Source organism: Poecilia reticulata, chromosome 4 (assembly GCF_904066995.2).
Source record: "Poecilia reticulata chromosome 4, P_reticulata-male-v2, whole genome shotgun sequence".
In the NCBI taxonomy this organism is placed as follows: Eukaryota; Metazoa; Chordata; class Actinopteri; order Cyprinodontiformes; family Poeciliidae; genus Poecilia; species Poecilia reticulata.
In genome coordinates this window covers 30,587,485-30,612,771 of record NC_088833.1, presented here as the reverse complement: position 1 = coordinate 30,612,771, position 25,287 = coordinate 30,587,485, and the positions used below count along the sequence as shown (strand labels likewise).

The 25,287-nt window shown below is 38.9% G+C and overlaps 1 protein-coding gene across 1 annotated transcript in view; it reads right to left on the bottom strand.

Moving 5' to 3' along the window:
• Positions 1–25,287, bottom strand: part of tbl1xr1a (TBL1X/Y related 1a) — a 62,424-nt gene that overhangs the window by 22,430 nt on the left and 14,707 nt on the right. Inside the window, exons 2-3 of the mRNA XM_008407817.3 lie at positions 14,848–14,916; positions 462–563 (exon numbers count right to left, since the gene is read on the bottom strand). Coding sequence (XP_008406039.1) covers positions 462–519 — 58 coding nt within the window. The 5' untranslated portion in view covers positions 520–563; positions 14,848–14,916. The remainder of the gene's footprint in view (positions 1–461; positions 564–14,847; positions 14,917–25,287) is intronic.

Here is a 25,287-nt window from a genome sequence, read left to right as displayed (position 1 = left end):
GGTAGATATCTCTGGCTACAACTAATTAGTTTAATGACTGGCTGGGTGATCAGTGGATTCTCAGAAGTAAATTTATGAAATTCTGTCACTTTCGGTCAACACTAAAGCTTTGTTCCAGATTTTATGTTGAGTCATCAAATGATGGTCAAGAAAAATGAAATGAAAACGTCTCTGATTAGAAATGAAGCTCTGGGTCTTCATCAAACCTGGAACAGTGAACAGCTGAACTAAATTAAAGCCTCTATGTGGTTTCCTTCCTGCCTTTGCTCTTTTCTAACCCTCATTCACAGTGTTTGGTAAACAGCTCGTCACCTTACAGAAAATCACTCACTTTGAAGGTTCTTTCAAGGTGTGATGATGCGTTTGTGTAAATAACGTTTGTAAGGTGACAAGATGTCAAATCTGAATGTAAAGTAGCAGAAGTGCCTGTCAGATTCTTTGGTGGAAGTGGGGATGGATACCTGATTCCTGTAGGTATCTGTAGACCAGGAAGTTGACCTCATCACTGCTAATGCTCATTTTTAATCCGGTTACACCATGAGGTCAGCACACACACTTCTATCCTGGAACACAGAGGGGAGCATTATCAGTGGCAGGGAAATAATCACACACTGTTTATTATATTGGGCTCATGAAAATGAGATGCTTCTGGAACAATAAAATGTTTTTAATAAGACTAATCAGTATGGAGTATTAATAATTTCAATCAGATGCAAAGCGCAATTCAGACTCAAAAATAAAACTGAGTCATTTGGAGTGAGGCAGACGACAATACAATTCTGATTCCATTATCATTAGAGACCAACTGTTAGTCAGTTACAGCTTATGAACCATTCACATCTGACTTCTGAGAATTTTATTTTCTAAAGACTCAGCATGGCAGCGTCAGGAGAACTACTTCCTATCTATGATAACTGATTCCAGCTTGAAGCTCACGTCTATATCCAGGTCTCAGACCACCTCAGTAAATACATTTACTAGTTAGTACTATAGAGACAGACATGATGTATTTCACAGAAACAAAAAGAAATCCATAATGCCACTCTTTAGTGGTAGTTGAAAGTTTAAAGTTTTAGATTAACGGATATAATCCCCCCACAAGTAATAACAATACCAAGAAAATTAAAGGATTTCCAAAAACCCTACTACAATAATGCAGTATGGCTGCCAATAGAAACGTGGCGGTATGATAACCGGTAGAAACGATAGAAATTTGGCCAGAGATCTGCAGTCTACCAGCTAACCGCAGTAATGGTTGTTGATGACGTAACCATCCGGCATCAAAGCAGATGAAGCGGGAGGCATCGTGGCTGAGAGCTCAAGGGAATACCTTGTTACAAAGGCAGGAGCAAAACGACAATTATCTGGACCTGGCTCAGGTTCAGTTATTGTGTTTCTATATAGAGATATTTTTCTTATGTAACTTTTGATTTAACCAGGTGGTCACCATTCAGATTAAGCCATATCGCACATCTCTAGCTGCCAGACTTCTAAAAATATATTGGGAGTTGCAAAAGAAAAGAAAAAAAATAGACTTGCAGCTATACAGACGAGTAGATGTCAACACTCCTCTTCTCAGAGATTTTCATCTTGGGAGAGATGGCCAGTGTTTGAATGCTAAAGAAACTCTGCTAGAAATGTCTTAGCAGTGTTTTATGAAATACAATGTTTATATGAATACAAAATTATGCCCATAGTAAAACCATATATACATGTAAAATAGAGAGCTCCTCATCAGAGTGGCTCCCTAAAGTATGAAAAAAGAGAAGTTTATTTCAAGAAACATTAAACAGCTACATAAAACATGGACTGCAGAGAAAATGATGTACACGTAAGCACATTATTTAAGGACATTATATAACATGTAATGGGCTGCACAGTGGCACATTTAGTAGAGCTGTTGCCTTGCAGCAAGAAGGTCCTGGGTTTGATTCCCGGCCCGGTGTCTTTCTGCATGGAGTTTGCATGTTCTTCCTGTGCATGTGTGGGTTCTCTCCGGGTACTCCGGTTTCCTCCCACAGTCCAAAAATATGACTGTTTAATTGGTCTTAATTGATGTGAGTGTGTGTGCATGGTTGTTTTGTCCTGTCTGTCTCTGTGTTGCCCTGCGACAGGCAGGGTGACCTGTCCAGGGTGACCCTGCCTCTCTCCCAGAACATTAGCTGGAGATAGGCATCAGCAACCCTCCCGGCCCCACTAAGGGACAAGGGTGTACAGAAAATGAATGAATGAATGAATGATTGTAACATGTAATGTCAAAATTTAATTGGTGCTTGAGTCTTTCAAGGACAGATATAATTTGAATTGAAGTAGGCGCTTTAGCATTAGCTTTTGCTAAAAACTGTGTTGAAGTAAGACTTTAGCATTAGCAGAATGATTGGTGCTTGAAAATTAGTGCAGCAAACTTTTTAGTTAGCGGTACCCACCACTGCCTTTTTATTATTTGCTACCGCTATGTCTTCCAAGTAAACTAAGGCAATCTCTGTGCTTACCCAACTGAACAGATTTCACTTTCACAAACAACACAGTAGTGGTTCTACTTCCTGAGCTGTCTTTACTCCTCCTCTATTGAAATTCAGACTGAAAACATTGTTTCACACTAAAAGTTAGTTTCAGTCAAAAAAAAACTCAACAACAATTATGTTACTTTAGCAAACATGTAACACGACAATGTTGTTCAATGATTGTCAGTAGAACATGCATGTCACCGATAGACTCACAGATCTTATTTCCACCTGTTGCCAACATATAATCCCTGGAAAATGAACAATGTGTTATTCTGGGATTAATGGCAGAGTGCAGTGCCATCAGAATTTGAGCTGGCTGTTTCTGGAAGCAGTCGCGGTCAAGGTGCTGTTAAACCCAAGCCACATTTCTCAGCTATCGCTACACTTCCACTGTGCTCTCTGAGAAAATACCTGCCCAACAAGTTGAAAGGTCAAACTCTGTTTCTTCCGTCAATCTCAAAAAAGGTCTACAAACATGTACTATCCAAGGCCCGGCTCAGGCTGGCTGCCGCAGCGTTAGTCCTGTACATGGTTTCCGTTAATGTGATCACAGTTACCTAGAGATCTGTGTGTCTCAACTGGTGACTACACCAGAACAAAAACTAGAGAACGCTCTCTCAACACACACTGCTGCTGTACATGAAGGGAAAATGGTTTGTTCCTACATCCCATAAACATCTTAAAACAAATTTATTTCAATCAGACTGATGGAATCACAGAAAGTGAACCCTGGTTTGTTTTAACCATAAAACAAAAAGTGTGGTTTATGGTTAAAGAAAACAGCCACCACATTAACCCTGCGTAGGTCCTGTTGGTCTTCATGAAGCAGCACAGGGTCTGAGTGTGGAGTGTGTTAGCTGGGTGGTACAGGTCTGCTTTCTGTCCATCGTAATGTCAAAGTCTGGGGTTTCACAGCACAACACTGAGCAGTTTCACACAGTTTTCAACATCAGGCATCATAATGTTGCTGCTTTTGTAGCAGTAGCTTTTCTTCCTGTTCAGGACAGTTTCTGCTTTTCTTTGAGGCTCCCCCCCCTAACATGGTGAATGAAGCAGCAGCACAAAAATGATTGCATTCAGTATACACACCATGTAAAATGACAGAGCATTTGTGCATTTATGTTGTTATCATTGCTAATTTTAAGAATAGGACGTGTTGACTTAATACTGTGACTGTTAGACAGAGCACCTTCACAGGAGAATAAAGCTGCCAATGCTGATCTGTGGACTTTGTATAACCCCCAGAACATCAAAGGAGGAAAGGTTATGTGTGTTTCTCTGACATGTTGGCTCAGCAGTGCCTACAGATCTGCAGCTTGGACCATTGGTGGAAAGTAAGATTTAACTGTGTTTTCTATAGCAGGGTTTCCCCCAGTGTATGAAAAGCATGGCAGGCGACCTGGCTTTACTGCGAGTGAGTATACCTTTGTGAGCAAAGAATAACGTGCGGTGTTTGTGTTTACATCTCAAACGCAATACATGTTCAAGCTTTGCTCTGTGTCTGCTCTTGCAACTTTGATAGTTAAAGTAATTTAATCACACCCGCAGTCAATCACAGACAGGTCTTTTTTTTAACCAGAGTATTCCCTGGATCCACTAGATGATTACTTTATTAGGATTAACTGAAAAGCAAAATTAGATATGACTTTTAATTGTGTTGTATTGTCTGCTTTTTTTAAGACTCTATAGTTGCTGTTTAACTAATGTCAATGTTGTCTTTCAATTACAAATAATTGCCTTGTTATATTTTCTGCCAACTTTTAACATTTCTAATACAAAAACACAGACGGCTGGTAGACTTCACTGGTGCTCCTACCACCAGGCTTAGCTAGGTTTCTGGGGTACACCTTCCCACTACCGGCCTTTAAGAAATTAGTTAAAGTAACTAGTAAATAATATAGAAAACACAGACTGATGTTTACAGTCGCTGTGCTGACCACTGTTATGAGATGCTAAAGACAGTTTAAAAAAAGTTAAGTTTGTAACAATTCTCTCTGTGTCAGGACACTTGAAACTTGTTTCACAGTGATTATTTTTTCACACATGGAGTGAAATCGCCTGAGCCTAATGTAAATATTTTATGACCCCTCCTGGCAATAAGGCTACATGAAAGCTGTTCCCAGATCTCTGTTATAAAAGATAACAGACAAACAATTCTAACTGGCTAAATTTCTATCATCTGGTTAAAGTCTTACAAGAACCAGAGATTGGAAAACTACAAAGTTCAGTGTTTTTTTAAAAATATGACTCATACAAATGGTTCAAATTAAACAAAATGTACAGTATATCTGATAAAGGTAGCAACTGTGAATAAAACTGAAAATAAAAGGGATATTATCTAATTAGTTCAACATCCATCATTCCATCTTAAATGGTCACAAGCAGAAATAATCTAAATTAAAGCTGAATCAGCGTTTGCGGCCCTCACAGCTCGCCGCTGCTCTAGTCTCGTGGCCACCGGCGCCGCTAGAGCTCCAGCTCTGCCAACAAGCTTGTTGCTTGTTTATTGTTGTCATAGTAAATCCATAACAACCCCCTACCCAGATGGCTGTCATGGTTACAAAGTTCCTGGAAGTGTGACATCTCATAACTATACATTGTTTTTAAGAATAGGAAAAATGCAATACCACACTTATTGACTAAGTTGAGCAAAATTACAAATGTTATCCAAATAGCTGATTTCCCACTTGCTTTAGAACATGGCTCCAAGAGACTCTTTTGTAACTTTTGAGAAGATAAACGTGTATCAAATTTTAGGATTGTCAATCATGCCCCGTAAACATGCTCAAAAACTCATAATTTTTAATAATAATAAAAGGAGGAAGCATCGTGGCTGGAACCCAGTTAATAATTTTAATTCCCCATTTCTTAACAACATACTGACCAAAGTTTAAGCCAATGGCTCAAAATCCCTAAGAGGAGTTTGCTAAAGTTCAAAGTGTGTAAATACAAAAAATGGCCCAAATTTTCCCTCTGACCCAAAATGGAAACTGCCCCATACATTTTAGGGCATACCTCCAAGAGACTTTTTTTTTTCTCTTGATTTGGGGGTCAACCTATGTATCGTATTCCAGATCTCTATGATATGTGCAGCATCTCCCCTGCCATTATCCAGGGGGGAAGCGCCCCAACCCAACCTGCCCCCCAAGGAGATCAGAAAAGGCGCAAAGGAAAGATTTCAGTGTTTTTTAACACTATCGTGGTCTCAGTGTGACGCTCAGGAAGAGTGCAGCAAATGTCATGGTTAGATAGCGGTGACGGGATGTCCCATCAGAGTAGTAGTACTTCAGTTTCCGAAACCACACAAAGAAAACCTTGTAAAAGCACAAACAAGTCAGTGCAGTTCAAATGTTCTTGTCTTTTAAGACCGCTGGAGGGTTAAATATATCAAGTTTTGGCAGCAGATTGCTCTCTTGTAAGTAGCAGGAGGACTAAATGTTTTTACTGTTAGTAAAAATAGTAGGGGTGCACTGAATGAAGTTTTTTGGTCAATCACCATTATTAAAACCTGACATGTTTCAATGCTTGTTCTACATAAAGAAAAAAAAAAAAAAAGCATATTAAAGCAGTAAACACCTTTAAAATTAATGCCAAGAAATGCACTGTAATGTAAAGAATCTGCCCCACAAATTTGAAAGCCCCTTTTAGCAGCAGCAGCAGAATGTTATAATTAGATCCAGGCTTTGTGTAGACATCCAGCAGCTATTTTTAAACGACCATTTTTCTGTTCCCCGTCCTCGACCCAGTTTGAGCTGCAGAGACCGTTCAGGCAGTGATAACTTCAACGCTGTAGTCAGCAGCGCTGTCTGTGGAACACTGAAACTTTGTAAACAACAAGCTGCATTTCCCTTCGCTGCAGTGGCGCTGTGGAGCCACAAACTGCAGCAGCAGCAGCTCTGTTCACAGCGTGGGGACAGTGGTAAGAGGGGAATCTCTGTCTTTGCATCCCAACCCCCTCTTTTCCTCTCCTGTCTCTGAGACAATTGCCAGCAGCAAACTGGTGAGTACAAGTCAATCCAGCCCCACTTCTGGAGCCACACAAAGACCTATAGGTCAGCAGGAGGAGGAGGAGGACCAGGACACGTTTCAACACTTGATAAAGAACATTAGATATGAAATGACTAAATTCAAAACCAATTCTGAAAGAGGTCATGTATGTTCTTACTGAGCTGAAACTTAAAATTTTACCTAGCAAGTCTAGAAATCTGTTATAGAACATGAGTGCTGTAGAAGGAGACTGTAAATAAACTGGCTTACCTCAGTGGCTTTTATTACGCTTTATTTTCCACACTGTGCTTATCTGAACTATGTTATCACAACACCAGAAGTTCTTTTTTCAGTGAAATGTAAAAACCCAGTCACATATAACCTGACCTGGTTAATGGCCATTTTGCTTTATTGCCAATTAAATAAAATCTTAGGGACTAATGTCCTGACAGAGAGTGCTTAAAGGTGTTTTCACACCTTATAGTCCGGTAGACTGGGTTTGATTGGGGACCAAAATTTGCCTTCACTCTGCACTGTGTCAAACAATCCAAACTAATTGAAAAACCTGTTCCTTCCATCGCCTCTGGTGGCGCTGCACCAAGAACTGCTGAAGGAAACAACATAAAAACCTATAAAGAAGACCAGCAGTTTCCCGCTTCCCAAAATGTAAATAAAAATGAAGTGGCATCAGATTTTAGCAGTTGAAGAATTTCTTCATTGATATACATTACAATGAATAAATGTAACAATCAGCTGACAATCAGCAGGCTATCAGTGACACTAGTGACAGTCCTGCAGGTGCCATTACTATGTATTGAGTCATGTCCACTGTTGCAATGCGGGATGAACAGGAATCTGTCACAAAAATGGTCGTAGTGCCCTTATTTCTTACCCGATTTCTATAAAATATGGTTTAAGTTAAAGCTGAGAAATTTGCTGAAATTTTGGTATGTACAGTTTGTATTTTCCCAGAATACAAATCTACAAACAGTTTTGTTTCTGCCAGTCCTGTCAAGACGAAAAAGAGAACTAAGCAAAATTATCGCTTATATTTGTCAATAATTAGGAAAATTAGGACGGTGGAGCACATCACCCCAGTTCTACAGTCCTTCCATGGGCTCCCTGGACTTCACAGAATAGATTTTAAAATACAGTTAGTTTATAAATTACTGAACAGCTTAGCACCACAAAACATTAAAGATTTGCTGTTGTATCAACCTTCCAGACCTCTCAGGTCTTCTGGTTCTGGTCTGCATTTCCAGAACTAGAACCAAACATTGAGAAGCAGCCATTCAGCTTCTATGCTCCACAAATCTGGAACAAAACTGCAAAGCAGCCGAGTCAGAGTTCCTTTAGATATAAACTAAAAACCCACCTGTTTAGAGCTGCTTTTGAGACAACATAAATGAAACAATCAACATTCTGATGTGTAACTATGGCACTTTATAATTGAGGACTATGGGTTCTACAACTTTGTATTTTTTGTGTGTGTTTTTTATGATGTTATAAAGCACTTTGAACTGCCATGTTGCTGAAATGTGCTATGCAAATAAACTTGATTGGTTGATTGATCAAGTTGACCACGGGGTCTGTAATTAAATAACTGCAATAAATCACAAACCATTGACAAAATAAGCAACTTTTTTCCAATACTAAAACCTTTCCTGCTGCTAAAATTACTGAATAAATAATAATGTTGGATGACTAGACGAGAGTATTAATGATCAGCTATAGGCTGTGCCATTCGCCATTTGTTTTTTGTTTTTGTTTTTTTTTTAAGATTTTTTTTTTTTGCCTCTGTTGCTTTCTTAATTACAGTAATAATGCTTGATTGACACCAAAATAAACGACTCACGGGAAAAAAAAGCTAATGCCATTTTTAATGGGCCATACAAACTCCATCCAGCTGTAAGCAACGTTTTTATTTTTCCCAAAGTTCCTTCAAGTGCAACGACGATTTATTTACTAAACCTGGATCAGAAAGTTAGTATCCTGAATTCAGAAAATACATTAAATAATAACTACAAGACCAAAGCCAACTCTAAATCAGATTCAAAGCGTAACAGAGCAGCTTTTACCAACTTCAAGCCTCATGGTGTTGATGTGGGCATGAAGAATAAAAAAAAGAAGAAAAAAAGATATAAAATAAACATTGCTTAAAAACAAGTAATTTGTAATTTGTCCCTTTTACACTTAGCAGTTCAATACGCTCATCACCATTATGGTCTGACTAATGTATTTCCTCTTCAGGGTTTCCCCCAGTGCATTATAGGCCTGGCAGCCCGCCATGCTTTACTAGCGCCACCGCCAGGCTGAGCCTTTCTGTCTTTTTTTTTTTTTTTAAAGGAAAATAAAAGAAGAAATAAAATCGCCTTTTTTTTAAGCCGGACTGCAAGTGTTTCTGTTGCTCCGAGCGTTTCATCATCAGAGCAGATTTATTCCTAAAAGAAATGTTTATAGAAGATATGTTTGTAGTTTATGCATTTAAAGCCGGACCAATTACACCGCTGGCCTCTGCTCGCAGCTGGATATCTAAAGTTAACCTCAGCGCGGATCCCACGCTCCTCCTTTCACTCGAACTGGACACAGGCTGACCGCTATGGATACTTACATCAACCCCCTGTAAGAAATTATGATTAGTTATGAGGAGTTATTGATTAAGGTAAGAGTTTAAACCCACCGTGTTAGCTCTGGCTGCACAGCTCTACGTGAACCGCATGAATAACTTGCAATTGCGCTTTCAGTGGTGCTTTGAGGAGCGGTGAGAATGATGTATATTTGTGAACAAAACATTATGCAGCTTTTACATCTCAACACGCTGCCCAGCGTTTGGCCCCGTCTTCCCTGTAAAGTTTAGGTCTGTGTTCCCGGTTGGCTGGTGCGTTAGTGGTTAACGACCCAGCGCTAATCACTCACCGGTTTAACCCGGTGAGGAGCTTTCGCGCTCTCCTCTCAGTCACGCATCACGCTGATTTTATATTATTACTAGTATTATTTTTCCGGTTACACCAAGCACCAAACCGTAGCAAATGTTTTGCCCATTTAGTCAGACAGTTAATGCGCGCGGCCACTGGACATCTGAAAAACTCGTCCAGAAACTCGACTAACCAAAAGTTTCTGTCCCCTTGTTAAAAACTCAAAAGACACAAAATGAAAGAGCTACTAAACCCACATTAGCAGGATTGAATTAAATCTCCCATTTGTTGCGCATCTCTGCGCAGTGCAGCGGATTACCAACATCATGCAGGGCCGGTCCAAGGATGTATGAGGTCTGGAACAGAATATGACTTAGGGGCCCCTTTTGTTGCTAAAAACATCAGCACCTCTAACAGCTTCTGTGTTTGATTTAGTGAAACCTAGGACAGGGGGAGTAGTTTAACTGGCAAACCTAAAAAGCAATAAATTATAACTGCAGTTTACTAATTTAGTTATTTAATTATAGCAGTTTACTGATGATGTTTTCCCATAACATCATCATGTTATGATGTTATGGGAAACATCATAAAATATTAAAAGTAATATTTTACTTTTAATAAAAGTAAAATATTACTTGTATTACAATAAAAGTAATATTTTTACTTTTATTGTCTACTTAACATCTTTTAATACAAAAACACGGTGGACTGCCGGTGGACTTCCTCGGCGCCCCGACCACCGGGCTTAGCAAGTTTTCTGGGTGGAAACCCTCCTCTTAGTATTATTTGTGGCCAAATATGCTACAATAGCAATATCATTTTACCTTTTATCTAAAAAAAATAAAATAAAAATCCTGAATATTTATTTCTTTTAGATCTTTTTGTGTCATGATCCACTGTGTTTTATTTGTTTTATTTCAATTATGTTCTTGTCCTGCTTTGCTCAATCCCCCGTGTTAATTATTGCTAGAGATGTCTTGCCATCTAAATTTATTCCACTGCATTTAGTTGTTAGCTTATTCTTGCAGTTGTTCTTTGTGCATTTCTATTTAGTTTTCTTTGGTTAGATGTTAATCTTCCTCTTGCTTCTACTGTAGTCATGCTCACCAGTGATCTTCACTCATGCTAATTATCTGCACTTATCTATTTCACCTGATCTGCCACTAATAAGCTCCTGATTTTTACTGTTTAGCATTGCTGCTGTTTACTCTATAACTTGTCCATCAGACTTATGGGCATACCAGAAACGTGTAAATATAAATGTTATGCCTCAATGCAGTCATGGTATCCCTACGTCGCCAAATACTGTGTCAGGTAAACTAAGGGATGTGTACCAAATTTGATATTTTTATAAGTACTGACTGAAATCTTGCCTATTCTACCTATTCACATAAAGTCAGACAGTACCTTGTTTCGTTACCTAAAGACATCATTGGGATAGCATGGAAAAAGAGTGAGGGATTTTCCATGCTTGTCCTGAATGCAGCATAAGCAAGAGGGTAATGACGTCAGGAACTGACTAGTTCAGTAAGCAAAGAAAACCTGACCGATAGAAAATGCTCAAATGTATAGCTCCACTTTTCAAAATGTGATGCAAATTATACTCGTTGAAATATTTGCAACGAAGTACAAGGCCAGCGGTGGAAACACGTCTAGTTTGAGAAAGCACCTGGCCAAGCACAAGATTTTTCTTAAGCCTGTTATGCACAATCTTTGATAGCCTCACACCTACAACTCCTTCATTAGCCTCCATTAGCACGCCTGTACGTGTCAGCAACGGAATTTGTAGCCAGCAACATGAATGAACAAATGTTTAATGGTGATGGTGATGGTGATGGCGACAGCGACATTTACAATGCAAGTGAGGGGAAATGACAAATAGGAATACATGGAGCTGGATTTTAATTTGTGCAATAAGACAAAACACTCTGTCACAAACAGATACAGCAGTTCCATTTAAGAGCGTTGACCCAGGGCAAGAACACTTAAAGTGACTGAACAAAACTCTCAAAATATTTCTAATGGCAATCTGGAACCTACATGATGATCACTCCTCTCCCGGCTTCTGTAGAGCTCCTGGTCTCTTTATGTGACAGATTGTATTGGCAGGGTTCTCCCTGCCTCGCATGCCCCATTTGGGGTCAACAAGGAGATGTGTGTGTCAGTGACAGATGGTGGCATGCAGGCTGTGCCAGCAAGGCTCACTTGATGAGCAGTTAAACCTGCTCTGCGTGCTGCAGGTTAGCTGAGGCACAGCCACTCAATCACACATGCTTTCTTCATACTGAGCTAGCTTACATTAACAGTCAAGTTAGCCATCTCTTCAAAAAAGTTACAGAGAAACAAGTCATGGGGCTGCTCTGAAATTTCCCGATGGGACTTTCATTAACAGAAAGAAAGAAAAAAAAAAGGAGATCTTCATTATATCAAAGCTTTGATTAATGAGCTTTTAACGCACCAATTAGCTGCTCACAGTTGTAAAAATAATAAATTATAAAAATAATACATTGTTGCCACAAATATGCATCACAGCAACTGTCTTAAAGTAAAGTGAATAGAAAGAGTAAAACTTATTTTTGCTCAGGACAAGATCCAGAACCAGACAGAATAATCCTCCAAACACACAATAATTCAACCAGAAAAATTATGAAGATTCTACAGAAAGAAGACTTGTACATATTTAGTAATCTGCACATTCTGGAAATAATCTTATGCAAATATTGTAAAAGATTTCTAAATAAAGTAAATGTTCCATCATTTCTGGCTCAAGAAAAGAAACGCAATTAGTGACATTGATCTCTTTAATCTAATGTTTGTTTCCACACCTATTAAATTTTTTCTAAAGGGCATTTCAAAATATATAAAGGTAATGGCTTAATATTTTGGAGGAATAATTTAAGAAATCATTTTAATTTCTTTAAAATTGTGAAATTACTGTTATATTAATGGAGCCTTACAAATACTTTTATCATAAGTGGTCATTATTTCTATCAGGCCCATGCATCTTAGAGAACAGTCAGTTCTGCAGTTAGACAGGTTTTCATTACATTTCACAATAAAAGCAACATGACCACAGGGTTGACTGTCTTTAGCATCTTATATTAACACAGTTAGTATAAGAGGTGTGCCGATCGATCGGTCACCGATCATAATCGGCCGATTTCCGTGAAAAAGTGCATGATCTGTGATCGGTGATCATTGGCTCTTGTTGCCGATACCAATCACCTGCTTCTCATTTTGCAGCCTGCCTTTGCAGCTGGTCTCCTCTTTCCTTCACACTGCGCAAATGCACAGCAACAAATCCTAGGCGATGTGGAACTATAACGCACTGAGTGAATGGGGAAGTTTGCGTGTTGCGGCGGAAAATTGAAGCACGTCAAAATGCATCAACACAACGAATCTAATATGACATAAAAAACGATGCCATAATTGACGGAGTTTGGCTACATCGAGGCTCACTGCAGTAAAAAAAGACATATGGAGGATCAGATAGCAGGTAAAGCAGCGCACAGCTACAAACACTCACCCGGATTAGCATGACGGTCAGAAAGCCAAACAAATAACCCGCAAAATTATTTAAGTCTTCAAGCTGTGATGTAAGACGCTGGTTCTCTTCTCGCTGTTGAACCGCTGCTACGCGCTACAGGTAGTAATATTTCACAGACGGAGCGCCGCTTCTGCTCCACCTGGTAGTGACTCTCACACCGAACCTCTGCTTAAAGCTGCAGCATCTAACTTTAGAAAATAAATTTTACATACGTATTAAAACTTTCACTGTCCTAACATGAGACAAATAATCAATCTCCTCTGCCTCCTCCCTGTTCTGCATAATTACTTCGCTCGGTCAGAAACAGCCACTAGTAGTGTTTATGATTAAAAAAAATAATAATAATAATTACGTGATCGGTATCGGTGATCGGCCCTCATGGGTGATCGGTATCGGCAGGAAAAAAATTGATTGGCATATCTCTAATATTTAGCATTAATAATTGCACTTCATGAACCATTTGACAGAATGTTTGTTGCAGTTTATTTCTGCATGTTTGACCAAGGTAGATAGTCTGTTGATTTTGCCAGTTACTTTATTATTAATAAAGAAGCCGTTTCCCACTAGTTGGCTGTTCTACTCTTAATTGGGCCAATTGAACAAATTAAAATTGTGTTGTTTTCACATGTTTGACCAAGCTCTGGAAGCTTTTGGTGGCTACCTAATATCCCAGATTATGCCCTTTGTTTGTGTCGTTTTAACAGCTTTCCTGTAGTAATCTGTTAATTATCCTAGCACACAGCAATAATCTATTTTCAGTAACACCGTGACAAACCAGAAGTGGTTTAACAGTCAAACAAACAGGAAGCCAGAGGTAATCAGGTGACCATAAACAGATCTATTACAAGGCATTTTAGGATAAGAGGTTGTAAACCAGGTTATCTGTGGAAACACCCAATCAGCTATAGAGCTGCATAATACTTTAATACAGACGGAAACAAATGTGCCTTATACTGCAAGAATGACTCATGCAAACACTATTGTGTAAATTTGGATAATTTCCAAAAAAACAATATTACCCTCGATCATTATTATCACCAACTTTAGCTGATTTTAAAATGAACTATGAGGTTGAAGGTGACATATAAATAAGGTCTAAAAACAAACAGGCATAAAGAATAAATAAATAAATAAAATGACCTCCAGATTCAGTCACCCTGTCCCAATTTGTTAATCCATTCAGTATCACAAGTACTAATTATTTAAGCTTTTTTGTTCTATATGGTGTAAGTATGGAAAAGCCTGGCAGTTACAAACTGAAGCATGGTTGGTCTGAAAAATTCCCATGGTCAAACGGATCCATTTTGTCTTGTCTGTTGCACAACAAGCAAAAAAAAAGAAAAAAAAGGCCCAAATTAAACAAAAGGACAAAACATCCAGCACTATGAACATTTCTCTATTTGGTAGCTTTAATTAGCCTTCATGCTAATGTTTGCTTAGGTCATGGCCTCATTTTTTACTTGAACTAGCAGAAACAGCTCTCAAAAATCTAATGTAAAACAACAGTAGAGGATAAACATTATTTTTCACAGTTATCTTGTAGTAGTTTATAAGTACCACTTAATAAATGACAGCAGAATTTTGGAGTGTAAAGTAGGAAATCAAACAGTGACTGTATTTTTTAATTGTTTTAGAGCAGCGTTTCTCAACGGGGGTGGTACCGCCCCCTAGGGGGCGTTCAGAGGACGGCAGGGGGCGGTGGCGGAAATTTTTACAGAAGGTGAAGCGCTGTGAATACTCTGTGCATGCCATCACCCTGCACTGACCATATTTAACCAGTAAGCATTGGAGGTCCCTCTATGAGCAGAGTTGTTTACAGTAAACTGGCACACACTGGCCAACAGTAACAGTAAACAGAGAGGTTTAACAGCCAGAGCTTGAGGGCACTCACCCCAGCAGTAAGTCTGTATGCACCACCACTATGATCAGTCAGTCAGGACTTGGACCATGGGCTCAGAACCTGTAGCAAAGACAAGAATCAACAGTTAGCGCAAAGCAATATGGGTGATGAATGGATACAGGGAGCAAAGGGTTAGTTTGGATTTTTGTTTTGTTTTTTTTAACAGAAATACCAGCAAGAGGTTGTTGGAAATTAAGTTATGGCCCCTCAACAGCGCAGCTAGACTCAACTCTACACAGTTGAGGTTTTAATCTTACATTTTAATGTGAAAATTTTAAATCTTATAATTTATCTTTGCTAAAAATATTAAATCAAATTTAGTAGCATTGACATTCTCAAACAAATATTAAAACATTAAATTAGTTTCTTATGTTCAGAGTTAAAATTGTACCATTTACCCTAACCCTTGAAGGCCGGCCTTTAGCGACTACTTTGTTCATTTGTGCCTTGGGCCGGCTCTAAATGTGATCAGTATCACATCGTGTTTTTACCACAAAAAAAAAATAATTATCATATTTTTTGTTTGTTGTTTTTAAGGCTCTATAGTTGTGTTTTTAAGTGTAGGCAAATAGGGCTGTTGTAAACGATCATTCTAGTAATCATGTTTTCTATTGATTATTTTGACAATCGAGTAATAAAAAAAATGTATAAAGTAAATGTAATCATGATTCAAATTTAATGTTTCATATTCCTGAGCTGAAGAACAGCATAAATTCATTTCAACTGTCAAAATCTTCCATCAAACTCAGTGGGCGGGGTTACTGGAAGAATCCGATGTCTGATTGGCTGCTTCAAACAGCAGTCAAGATAACTTCTTCCAAGTTTGTTATGACTCTTGGTCAGTATTTTCACTGAAAATGTGGAAACAACATCAATAAATTGTTGTAACTGATTTACTACAAACTCTGGGTGAGCAATTCCAGCCTCAATAGCTCTATAGTTTGAAATGTTTCAAACTAGAGCTATGGTAATATATTAATGTAATTTTTAAAATGAAATCAATGCATTTAATTGAGGCACGTCGAAATTATTTAATGTTACTGCTGTATTTATTTCTTATTTTTTTTAAATTTCTAAACTAATGACATTTAAATATTTATTTCATACACTGTTAATTGTAATTTGACACTATTAACTCTCTCCACAGTAATGGAATAGGCTGATAGAGAACTTTTGGAAATCAAAAACTTTAGCAACAATCAGCATCATCTAGAAGACATGCATGGAAACAACAGTTGAAACACTGGGTGCCTTTAAATCTCAACTTAAAACCCACCTGTTTAGAGTTGCTTATGGCTAAATTAGGATTAGTGTGGGCTTTGATGTCTCCGATGTTTTTAATGTTTTTATCTATTAATTTCTTTTTATACCTCTTTCTAATGATGTAAAAGTGGTGAGTGACTGAGGGTCATTGCGCGCACAGAAAAACCCTGTAAATTCTACACTCTAGCAGGTAAAAATAGTGCACAAAAATCCGTGTAAGACAGCAAAGTCCTAGAGCAAAAATTCGCATGACAGGTGGACGGAGCCTGGTGCTGCAAGGTTGGAGACCTTGTCCTGTTGGGTATTATCCAGGTCCCGTTACCTATGTTAAACAGACGGCGGAGTCCGGCGACGACAGGCACTCAAATTCCGTAACAAAAGTATGTTTTTATCTTTTTTAATTTTTTAGGTTTTTTTTCTTGAAATGCCTTGCTGCTGAAATGTGCTATACAAATAAAATTTGATTGATTGATTGATAACAGTTTTAGACAAGTTAATATAACAGTTAAAATGTTGACTCGTATGCCTCTATAGTTTATCTTCACTCTTTATGTTGGGTTTAACTATTATTTGTAGAAAATGTAAAAGAAAAAAGGAAGAGAAAAAAAAAAAAAAAACACTGTCCCAGAAAACTCAGTGGCTGATACAGGCAGCAGCCATTGTGCCCGACTAGAAAGACATATTGTTGCCGTCTGAAGCAGCGCAGCTCAACGTCATCAAATGGAAAATCCTCGCTCACTAATGTACTGACCTGAATGCTAAAATGCTTACAGTTCCAGCCAACAGCACAGGGGTATTGAATGGTGTGACATCACGTCTGATTCTACCACAAATCATGTCTTCAGTCAAAATCTCTTGGATTTTATTCTCCATATTTCAAGAGTGAAAAATATGAAGCAACACTGCCCTGAGAATGCCTAAATCTCCACCAATCAGTGAAACCATGATCAAAGCCAGGTAATTATGACAGACAATCTGAACATGCTGGTTTTTTTCTGGCCTCCTCCCGCCTTGCTTCCCTGTTTTCCCTGACCTGAATTCCCTCTGTAGTGTTTTAGTCATTTTTTCCATTCATTCCTTCATCTTTCCCCCTCCTCAGGTTTCCAGCCTTCAACAGTGTTGGCAGGCCTGCAGATAAAAGCCAGAAATACAGTTAACCACTCAGAAGCCAGCGGGGGGAACTGGGTGTGGCTACAAATGCTTCTGTGTTTAAAGCTGCAGAGTACTTGGTGGAGGACACAGCCCGGGCATGCCAGGAATGAGCTTTGTAAGTAGAATAAAACTTTAAGATACTTAGCTCCAATCAAGACATCCTTGAGATCAGCCCAACACTGGATGCTACAGAGGTGCAATGACACACTACTGAGACACGTGGAACTATTCCAGATCTTATTGGCTGTGCATTTTCATAAAGAGAAGTCATGGTTTCCCCCAGTATATAATAAGCCTGGCAGGCCAGGCTAATATAATGTGTCAGACATCAAGCAGCAATGGCGTGCAAGGCAATGCGCACAGGCGCCAGTGGTGTGTGATTGGTCCGTGCTTTGTGGCCTATTAAATGCATCAACTATAAACCACATTTTAGGAATAATTCTGCTTCGCCAGTGAAATGCTCAGCGCAACAGAAACCCTTGCAGTCTAACTTAATTAAAAATAAATAATAATAATAATAATAATAATAATAATAATAATAATAATAATAATAATAAAGATTGATTAATTATTATACAAACAAAAACAAGCAACGCTTAGCCTGGAGGAGGCTTACAATACACTGGAGGAAACCCCTGTATAAGTAAACAATATCAGGTTAATTTTACTGAAACAAAAGATGCCAACGGAAATCTGTATTCTGACTGAGGAAGCAGTGAGTCACACTACCCTGTTTCCAAGGTTCTTTTCCTGAAAAGCTGTTTGGTTTAGACCAAACATGTCCTCTGCTCTGGTGTCCAAATAATTCAGTCTGACTCATTTGTCAAAAGAACGGTTTTCTGTCTGCCAAATTTTAATCTGGCTTTCCTGGTTTTCTCAAACAACCAAGGTTTCCTCTTGTAGTCTCTTTCTGAATGTCCAGTCATGAAATTCCATATCAAGGGGAGGAAAAGACTGCTGTGTCCTGTGATAATATTTTAGGCTTTTGGGAAACTCCTAGCATCCTGCTTTCAGCGTGAAGTTGCTAAGATGACCAGACCTCAGCATCAAATCCCTTATTAAAGTCATTAACTGCTACAATCTTCTTTCTGAATGAATCAGACAGCTCTTTCAATCTTACCGTGGTGTTTACTCCAACTTCATCAGCACTTGCGCCAAAGTAAATTAGTTTTAAACAGACCAAACCTGGATCATGATTAGGGGTGGAAATTTTAAAGTGCTTTAGAATTTGATTTCCATTCGGAAGGTGTCCATGGGATTACAAATCAATTATTTATGTAGCAACACAACCCACCCCTCAATCCTAAACATACAACAATACTGCCAGTTAAAACCTTTTAGGTCAACAAAAAATATAATTCATCAGTGCAGGGCAATAAAACAATTAGAATAATTCATTGTGAAACAGGAAACCTTAACTAAAAAAGTAGGTCCTCCTTTAGCTATTTAATTTTCCTCTGGAATCAATAAAGTATCTCTGAGTTTAAATTCTGGTCTAGACAATCTGATATGTTTGCTCCTCAACACTAGACGATCAGGGACATTTCCAGTGAGCAGTACAACTCCGGTCGGTGCGGTTCGGTACGTCATATTGCTCATCTCCACTGTGAAAGCAGCCCATACAACCACCCACCATGCATGGGCCCCCTTCAGTTGTAGGTACAGGGGACAATGGTATGCTTAGGGACTTAAGCACAGTCCATTGGGGGACAGAAAAATGCCACTGCTTGCAACGAGTAGAGACATACTAGTGTGCCACATTTGTCGTCGCATTGGCGTTAGGGTTTAACCCTTGCTGCCCAGGGAGTGGTTCTCATGAATACGCCGGATATAAAATGGTGTATCGAACTGCATCGACCCCTGTTGTACCAATCAGTGGAAACAAGGCAAAATCTCCTGTTATTCTTTTTCAAATGAAACACTGAGGTTCTGTACTGTTTTCTGTCCTAAATGGTGCAAATTAAAACTGAAAGCAACTTTGAAATTTTAAAACTAGAGCTCCATGACACCACCAACCTCCAGCTACTGATTATAGCAGTTCTTTGCTCTGGCCTAGCGTAAAGTGTCGGTACAGATGCCATCGGTTTATCTGCACCAGTGTTGGTTCTTACAGCAATGCAAGGCTTAAAAATCTACAGCAAGTGATGACAGGAAGTAATCATGCCTTCCACCTCTAAAAGGTGCATTCAATCCATTGGTGTTCAGCTTATGCAATTCAAATGTAGCAAAGGATTCCCAGAAGCTGAATGTGATACAAAGACGGGATTGTTTATTTAGCTGTCAAAGCAAGAGCCCTTACTCTGAAAAAACAATAGGCACCAGAGTGCGACTAATTAGTTGAATCATCATTTTGTGCGCCAAGTGTGAAATTAAAAGTACACCTTTTGTCCACCATCATATCTTAGAAAGAAACAAAATGTAATAAAAAATCTGTGTGTGTGTGTGTGTGTGTGTGTGTGTGTGTGTGTGTGTGTGTGTGTGTGTGTGTGTGTGTGTGTGTGTGTGTGTGTGTGTGTGTGTGTGTGTGTGTTTGTGTGTGTGTGCGTGCCAAAAGTGTTTCGTGAATGAAAGTGAAGATGGATGGTTTTTGTAAGCAAGTCACTACAATAATCTGAGTGGCATCATTTTTCGATGTAGTCTGTGTGTGTCTGGCCAGCAAGAAGCCTACAGTCACTTCGGCTTTACACCAACTCTGCATTTTCAGACTTTTTCTGAGGTAGATAAGATCAGTAGATAAGGTCAGCTTTTCACATGTAGTAAATATCGTGATCACCTAAAATTAAGAAAATCGGGTCAATTTATTAGTGCACTGACAATTACCATAGCAAACTGTCTGCATCTAATTCGTTTGCAGCTCAGTTTCTCTTGGTGCTCATGGAATGGATTACTGCCTCTCCTCTCAGGCAGAACATTCCACCTTGTGCAGATTATTCTTTTAAACCAGGTGATCTGAGAAAGCATGGAAACACTGTTAGAAATGTAAGGAGAGCTTCAGAATTTACAGAGTCTTCTTTGTCAGATGTTTGATTAGGAGACAGATTACTTGTCTGGATCAGGAAAAGAAAACGGGACTTTTAGCACGAATCTCTGGAAGAGATTTCAGGTTATTAATACTGAAACTCTTCGAGTTCAAAACAATCTTCTTAACATACTCATTTATTTTAAACCAAGAAAGTTCTGCTTTCTGTATCAAAGCTCAGCTCTCTGGGTGATGTGCTGCCTCTGCTCAACTTGTGTCAGTACTGCGTGCTGTTGACAAATGGTGTAAAACAGCAGTCTACTGCTGTTTTTGTGTATGGCTGGGCTTGTTTAAATAGCTTTGCTTCGTGTACCATTATCCAAGGAGGGCGCCTCGCTCCACAAAAAAGATCATAGCATATATAAGGTTCTGTACCTACCTGGTGACTCTTATACTTTTGTATAGTTTACAAATTGAACTAAGTTTAACATTTGCTTGGCTTGCGCAGGCTCATTGCAAACTCTCAAAATCACCAACACCAAAGTTGACAAAACCAGGACAAAAACACCCGCTTTCTACTCTGTGTCACCAATGGTCAGGTGAGGGACAGACAGAGAGCGCATAACACTGCCATGTGCACCAGGTACACATGGCAGTGGTATAAGTTGAAATACCCAAGATTGTTTGTGCCCTAACCCTGACATGCAGCAAAAATCCAGTCCTCACCTGTTTTGGATGACTGACAGGAAATACCCCATTTAATGAAAACACTGTAAAAGAAGATGAACTCACCTCACAAACTGCCCATATGAAATACATTTAAAGAGATGGTATTTGTGGAGTTACAGAAACATTTATAAGTAGAATTCGCATGTTGACAACTTTTTACACAAGATGGATGCACTTTGGATAACACCTTAGGAATCATGACCAACAAGAAAATGGGTCTTCATTAAACCAACATCAAGCTCAAAATGGAGCACAGAATTGGAGAAACTTCAAACAGGAAAACGTCTGAGGTAATAAAGCAATAATATGGGTATCTTTCATGCTAAGTTCACCAAGGAACTGTCCCGACTGCAGGGGACAAAGACTGAGAACATGACTACACCTGCTTTCAGGCTCATTTAGGGGCAAATAAATATTCCAAGAAAAACCAACACAAGAGTTAACCCTACTGCAGTTATCTTCTTCAGAGTTCTGACCCTTGTTTAGGAATAACTGCGGAGCTATTTCTTTTCTCATCCTAAAACATCTGATAGGCCTCCCTTTGTTGACACTGTGGATATTCCTATATAATTCCTAAAATAGAGTCCAAATGAAAAAACACAAGGGAATTGTAGCAAATTTGTTTGTTTTACATATTTAAACCATATCTATGAGATATAATCCCTTTGAGTGAAGCAAAGTCTTTTCAGGTACTAATTGCATCTCATTGGGCAGAAAATGGGCCTTAGTCACTTTTGGCAGAAAAACGTGACTCTTTTTAGGACTTTTTGGCAGTTTTATGGTGTGACATAGAATGTATTCTACCATACAGTGTATGTACAGAGCATAAATCCGTCACTGAACACTGATCACACAGTGGTTCTAAGTCTGAGGAATCTTAGATAATCCATGAAAAGAACACGATTACTGCAATATGCATGTTGGGCCTTTAGATGGGTAGATATTTATGATAAATGACAAATATCTATAAATAACACTCTCACTGTGAATAAGTGCATCACTCTCATGGGGAGAACATTATACGTTTTAGGGAAGCAAAGGACAAACGAGACGAACCTTTGTTGTATTCTTGGGCATAAAACAATGTTATATTGTCGTTAGCATAATTTCACTAAAAAAAGCTACATTCAAAACGATGCAACACTGTATCAGGCTGAATGCGCTCCCATAGCGCATTACTTCGCGGCAGCTCCCGATCTAACCCCATCACTTCTTGTCACAACACTTGGTTTGTTCCCGCTGTCGGCACTAACCTTGTGAGAACTGCCTCCCAGGCTACTGCTGTGGCAGTTCTCATGAGGCTAGTGACTTAATTCAGTTTGGAGAGGCACAAAAATTCTTTTGAAATTACTAGAATAAGGGACACTTACAGGGAAATTAATAATACAGGAAGACTGAGGAAATCAATGGTAGAATATTGTAGTTTTCTGACCAAAACAGGCAACTTGACTGGTATGTTATAAGCTTGTTAAAGCTACTTAAAACACTGAGGGGTCCTCACATTTTGAAAGTCTGGTATTATGTAGCTACCTCCACCTGAGCCGCCAGGCTTAACATGGAAGTGTGCATGTCTGTTGGAAAATTGACAGCCATGGTGTAAATGGCTTTCAGCAGAGTGTGACCAAGAGGAGACAAGAACTCCCAGAGGACAGACGGAGCATTCTGAAACATCAACCCAAAACACACACTCTCTGGTCAGTGTGTGTTTATTGCTTTCATGAACCGAAAGGAAGCTGCAGAGGAGGCTGGCAGATGACAGCTAGTGTGCTTCAGTTTTACTCATGATGCACCAAATGACCATATTCTACAGAATAAGGCTAGTTTAATCCGCTGAGGTTCCCCTGCCTGCATGTCTCTCTTGGGGTTGTTGTAAATTATTTTAGTGGTCAATAATCTATTGACTATTCTGATCAAGTAATCAAACTTAAAAAATAATAATAATAAAATTGCTGACATTAAATACTGGTAAATTCTGTAATACAAAAAGGATTCATATTGGATATAACATCGGCGCAAAATTCTGCACAACTTACTTTTCTGTAGCTTAGAAAATTTACTTTAATAATATCTTACTTTTTAAGTCAACTTAGACAAAAATAAAATAAAAATAAAGTTCAAATAAAGCTGCAGGCTTACAAAGACATTAAAAAATGTCTACACTCCAGTTTTTAGTTTACATATTCATCTTCAGTCAATTAAAGATGTGAGCTCTCACTTTTCCTGGTCGTTTTGTGTCCATGTAAGCGATGGGATCCGTGGCACCTTTTTAAAATGTAAAAAAACTGCAAACGTAAAAATTGCTGAAAAAAATTTATATTTATAAAATCCATTTTATAAATACAAAACTGTCCTCCAAAATACATAATCAACAAATTATCAAGCTCATTTTAAGTTACCATGCAATTTATTGATTAATTGCTGCAACAGGCTTGACTGAGCGGCATGATCCGATGTCGCCAAGCAGCCAGTACCGGAACATCAGCATGCGCAGAAAGCACCACAATAAAAAAGGAACTATAAAAATTGAGGAGGGGGAATTTAACCAGCCATGCCTTCATTAGGACTCACTTATTTTTGCAGAATGTCTGGGAACTCAGGACTTGATATTAGCCTCACCGTGTGCAAGGTTCGCAAAATACAAATTGAGCACTTCGGGAACACTGCAGCAGAGCCAAACTACAGCACCTCTAGAACTTAAGATCCCAGAACTTTAACATCTACCTGGACTGTGTGCAGAGTGGATTTCTACTGAATAGTCTGAAACGTTAGACATTTAGATTATACATCCCCTGCAAAATCATGTTTCCATCAAAGTTTTTTTTATGCGCATTTGAAGTATCACATTAGAAAAGGTTCATGGAAACTGCAAAATTCAAAATAACTTCAATTAAAAAAAAAGAAAAAGAAAAGTGTTTACACCCGCTTGAGGCGGTTTTTGGCTTTAGTGCAGTTATTGTACTAAAAGGGAAATGGAATCCATTTCCCAAATAAGTTCTCACCTAGTAAACGTTTACCTTTCATGATGTATCAGCTGTTTTTGCTGTTAGAATCATTAGAATTGCATTTCTTTCTCTTTGTCTCCAGACAACAAGTAACATTGCCATTAATAGTTGACTAGACAAAACAATTATAACTTGCCTGATAGCAACAACATCCAGAAAAGCTACATAAAGACAATAACCTGTGAAGCAGCTCTGAGCTCAGACAGTCCCTGATAGTGACGCAAAACAATTTATCAGAAGACTTCAAGGCACCACCACATTGTGGTGAAGTTCAACTCATCGTGCTGCTTTCTGACATAACAACAAGCATCAATACCATAGCTAGTTTATGGTTCAACAAAACATCAAATCCAGGTCACACTTTCCATCCCACTATCACCTCTCTTAAGAGAATTGGTTTTTCTATGTTGAGAGCAAAATCTCCTGCTGTTAATAGAAAGCCCCCTCATTCATCAAGTCAGATGAAGTGTCAGATAAGAAATAAAAGCTAATGCAGCAGGAAGAGAAGAGAATCAGACAACAGATCTGTTGTCTGATTTGCAAATGAAAGTCTTCCACACAACTAACAATTTCACCGCAGGACTCTTTTTAGAACCGTCAAAAACCAAATTCAAGATTGCATGAAAACAACGCTGGTTAGAATTATTCTAAAAAGCTAACAGAGGAACAATAAAACATTTAGTTCTAGCTCAAGTCATGTAGATGGTACTTTGATGTGAACCACTTACTAAACATTGCTGAAGCCCAACCACTTCCTCCAACAGGACAGTGCAACTCAACACACCACAATCAACAGACAGCAACACCAACCTATCAACAATACCAGCATTCATGAGCTCTAACTTCTTCCAACCTACAACTGGATGCTATTGAGGTTCTGCACATTGCAGTAGAACAGTTCTGTTCATGGTTGTCACAGCTCTGATTATCCCCAAGAACCAGACACCATGTGACTCCCAAACAAGCCTGTTCAGGGTCCACAGTACAATGGTATGGAAGGGTTAGGGTGGACCTACTGGTGTAAAGGGACACAGACAGTGCTGCCTTTAAGACGCAGCTTTCCCTCAGAGCTGCAGTTTCGAAGCTTCCGAGCCCTCCCCAATGACTCCTTCAGACTAGCCAGTATCAATTAGAAAACACCTGGTGGAAGTGAGCATCTACTGAGTTCATTATAGGAGCAACATCTAAGCACATAACTAGTAAAAACGCTGTTCAGAGGTTAACAGACAAGCCATGTTCTGATGACTTCCTGAAGGCAGAACTTCCAAAGTGTTTCTCGAAGAGACAGAAGCCCAATTGCAAGGTATTAAATTACGAAGTCAAATT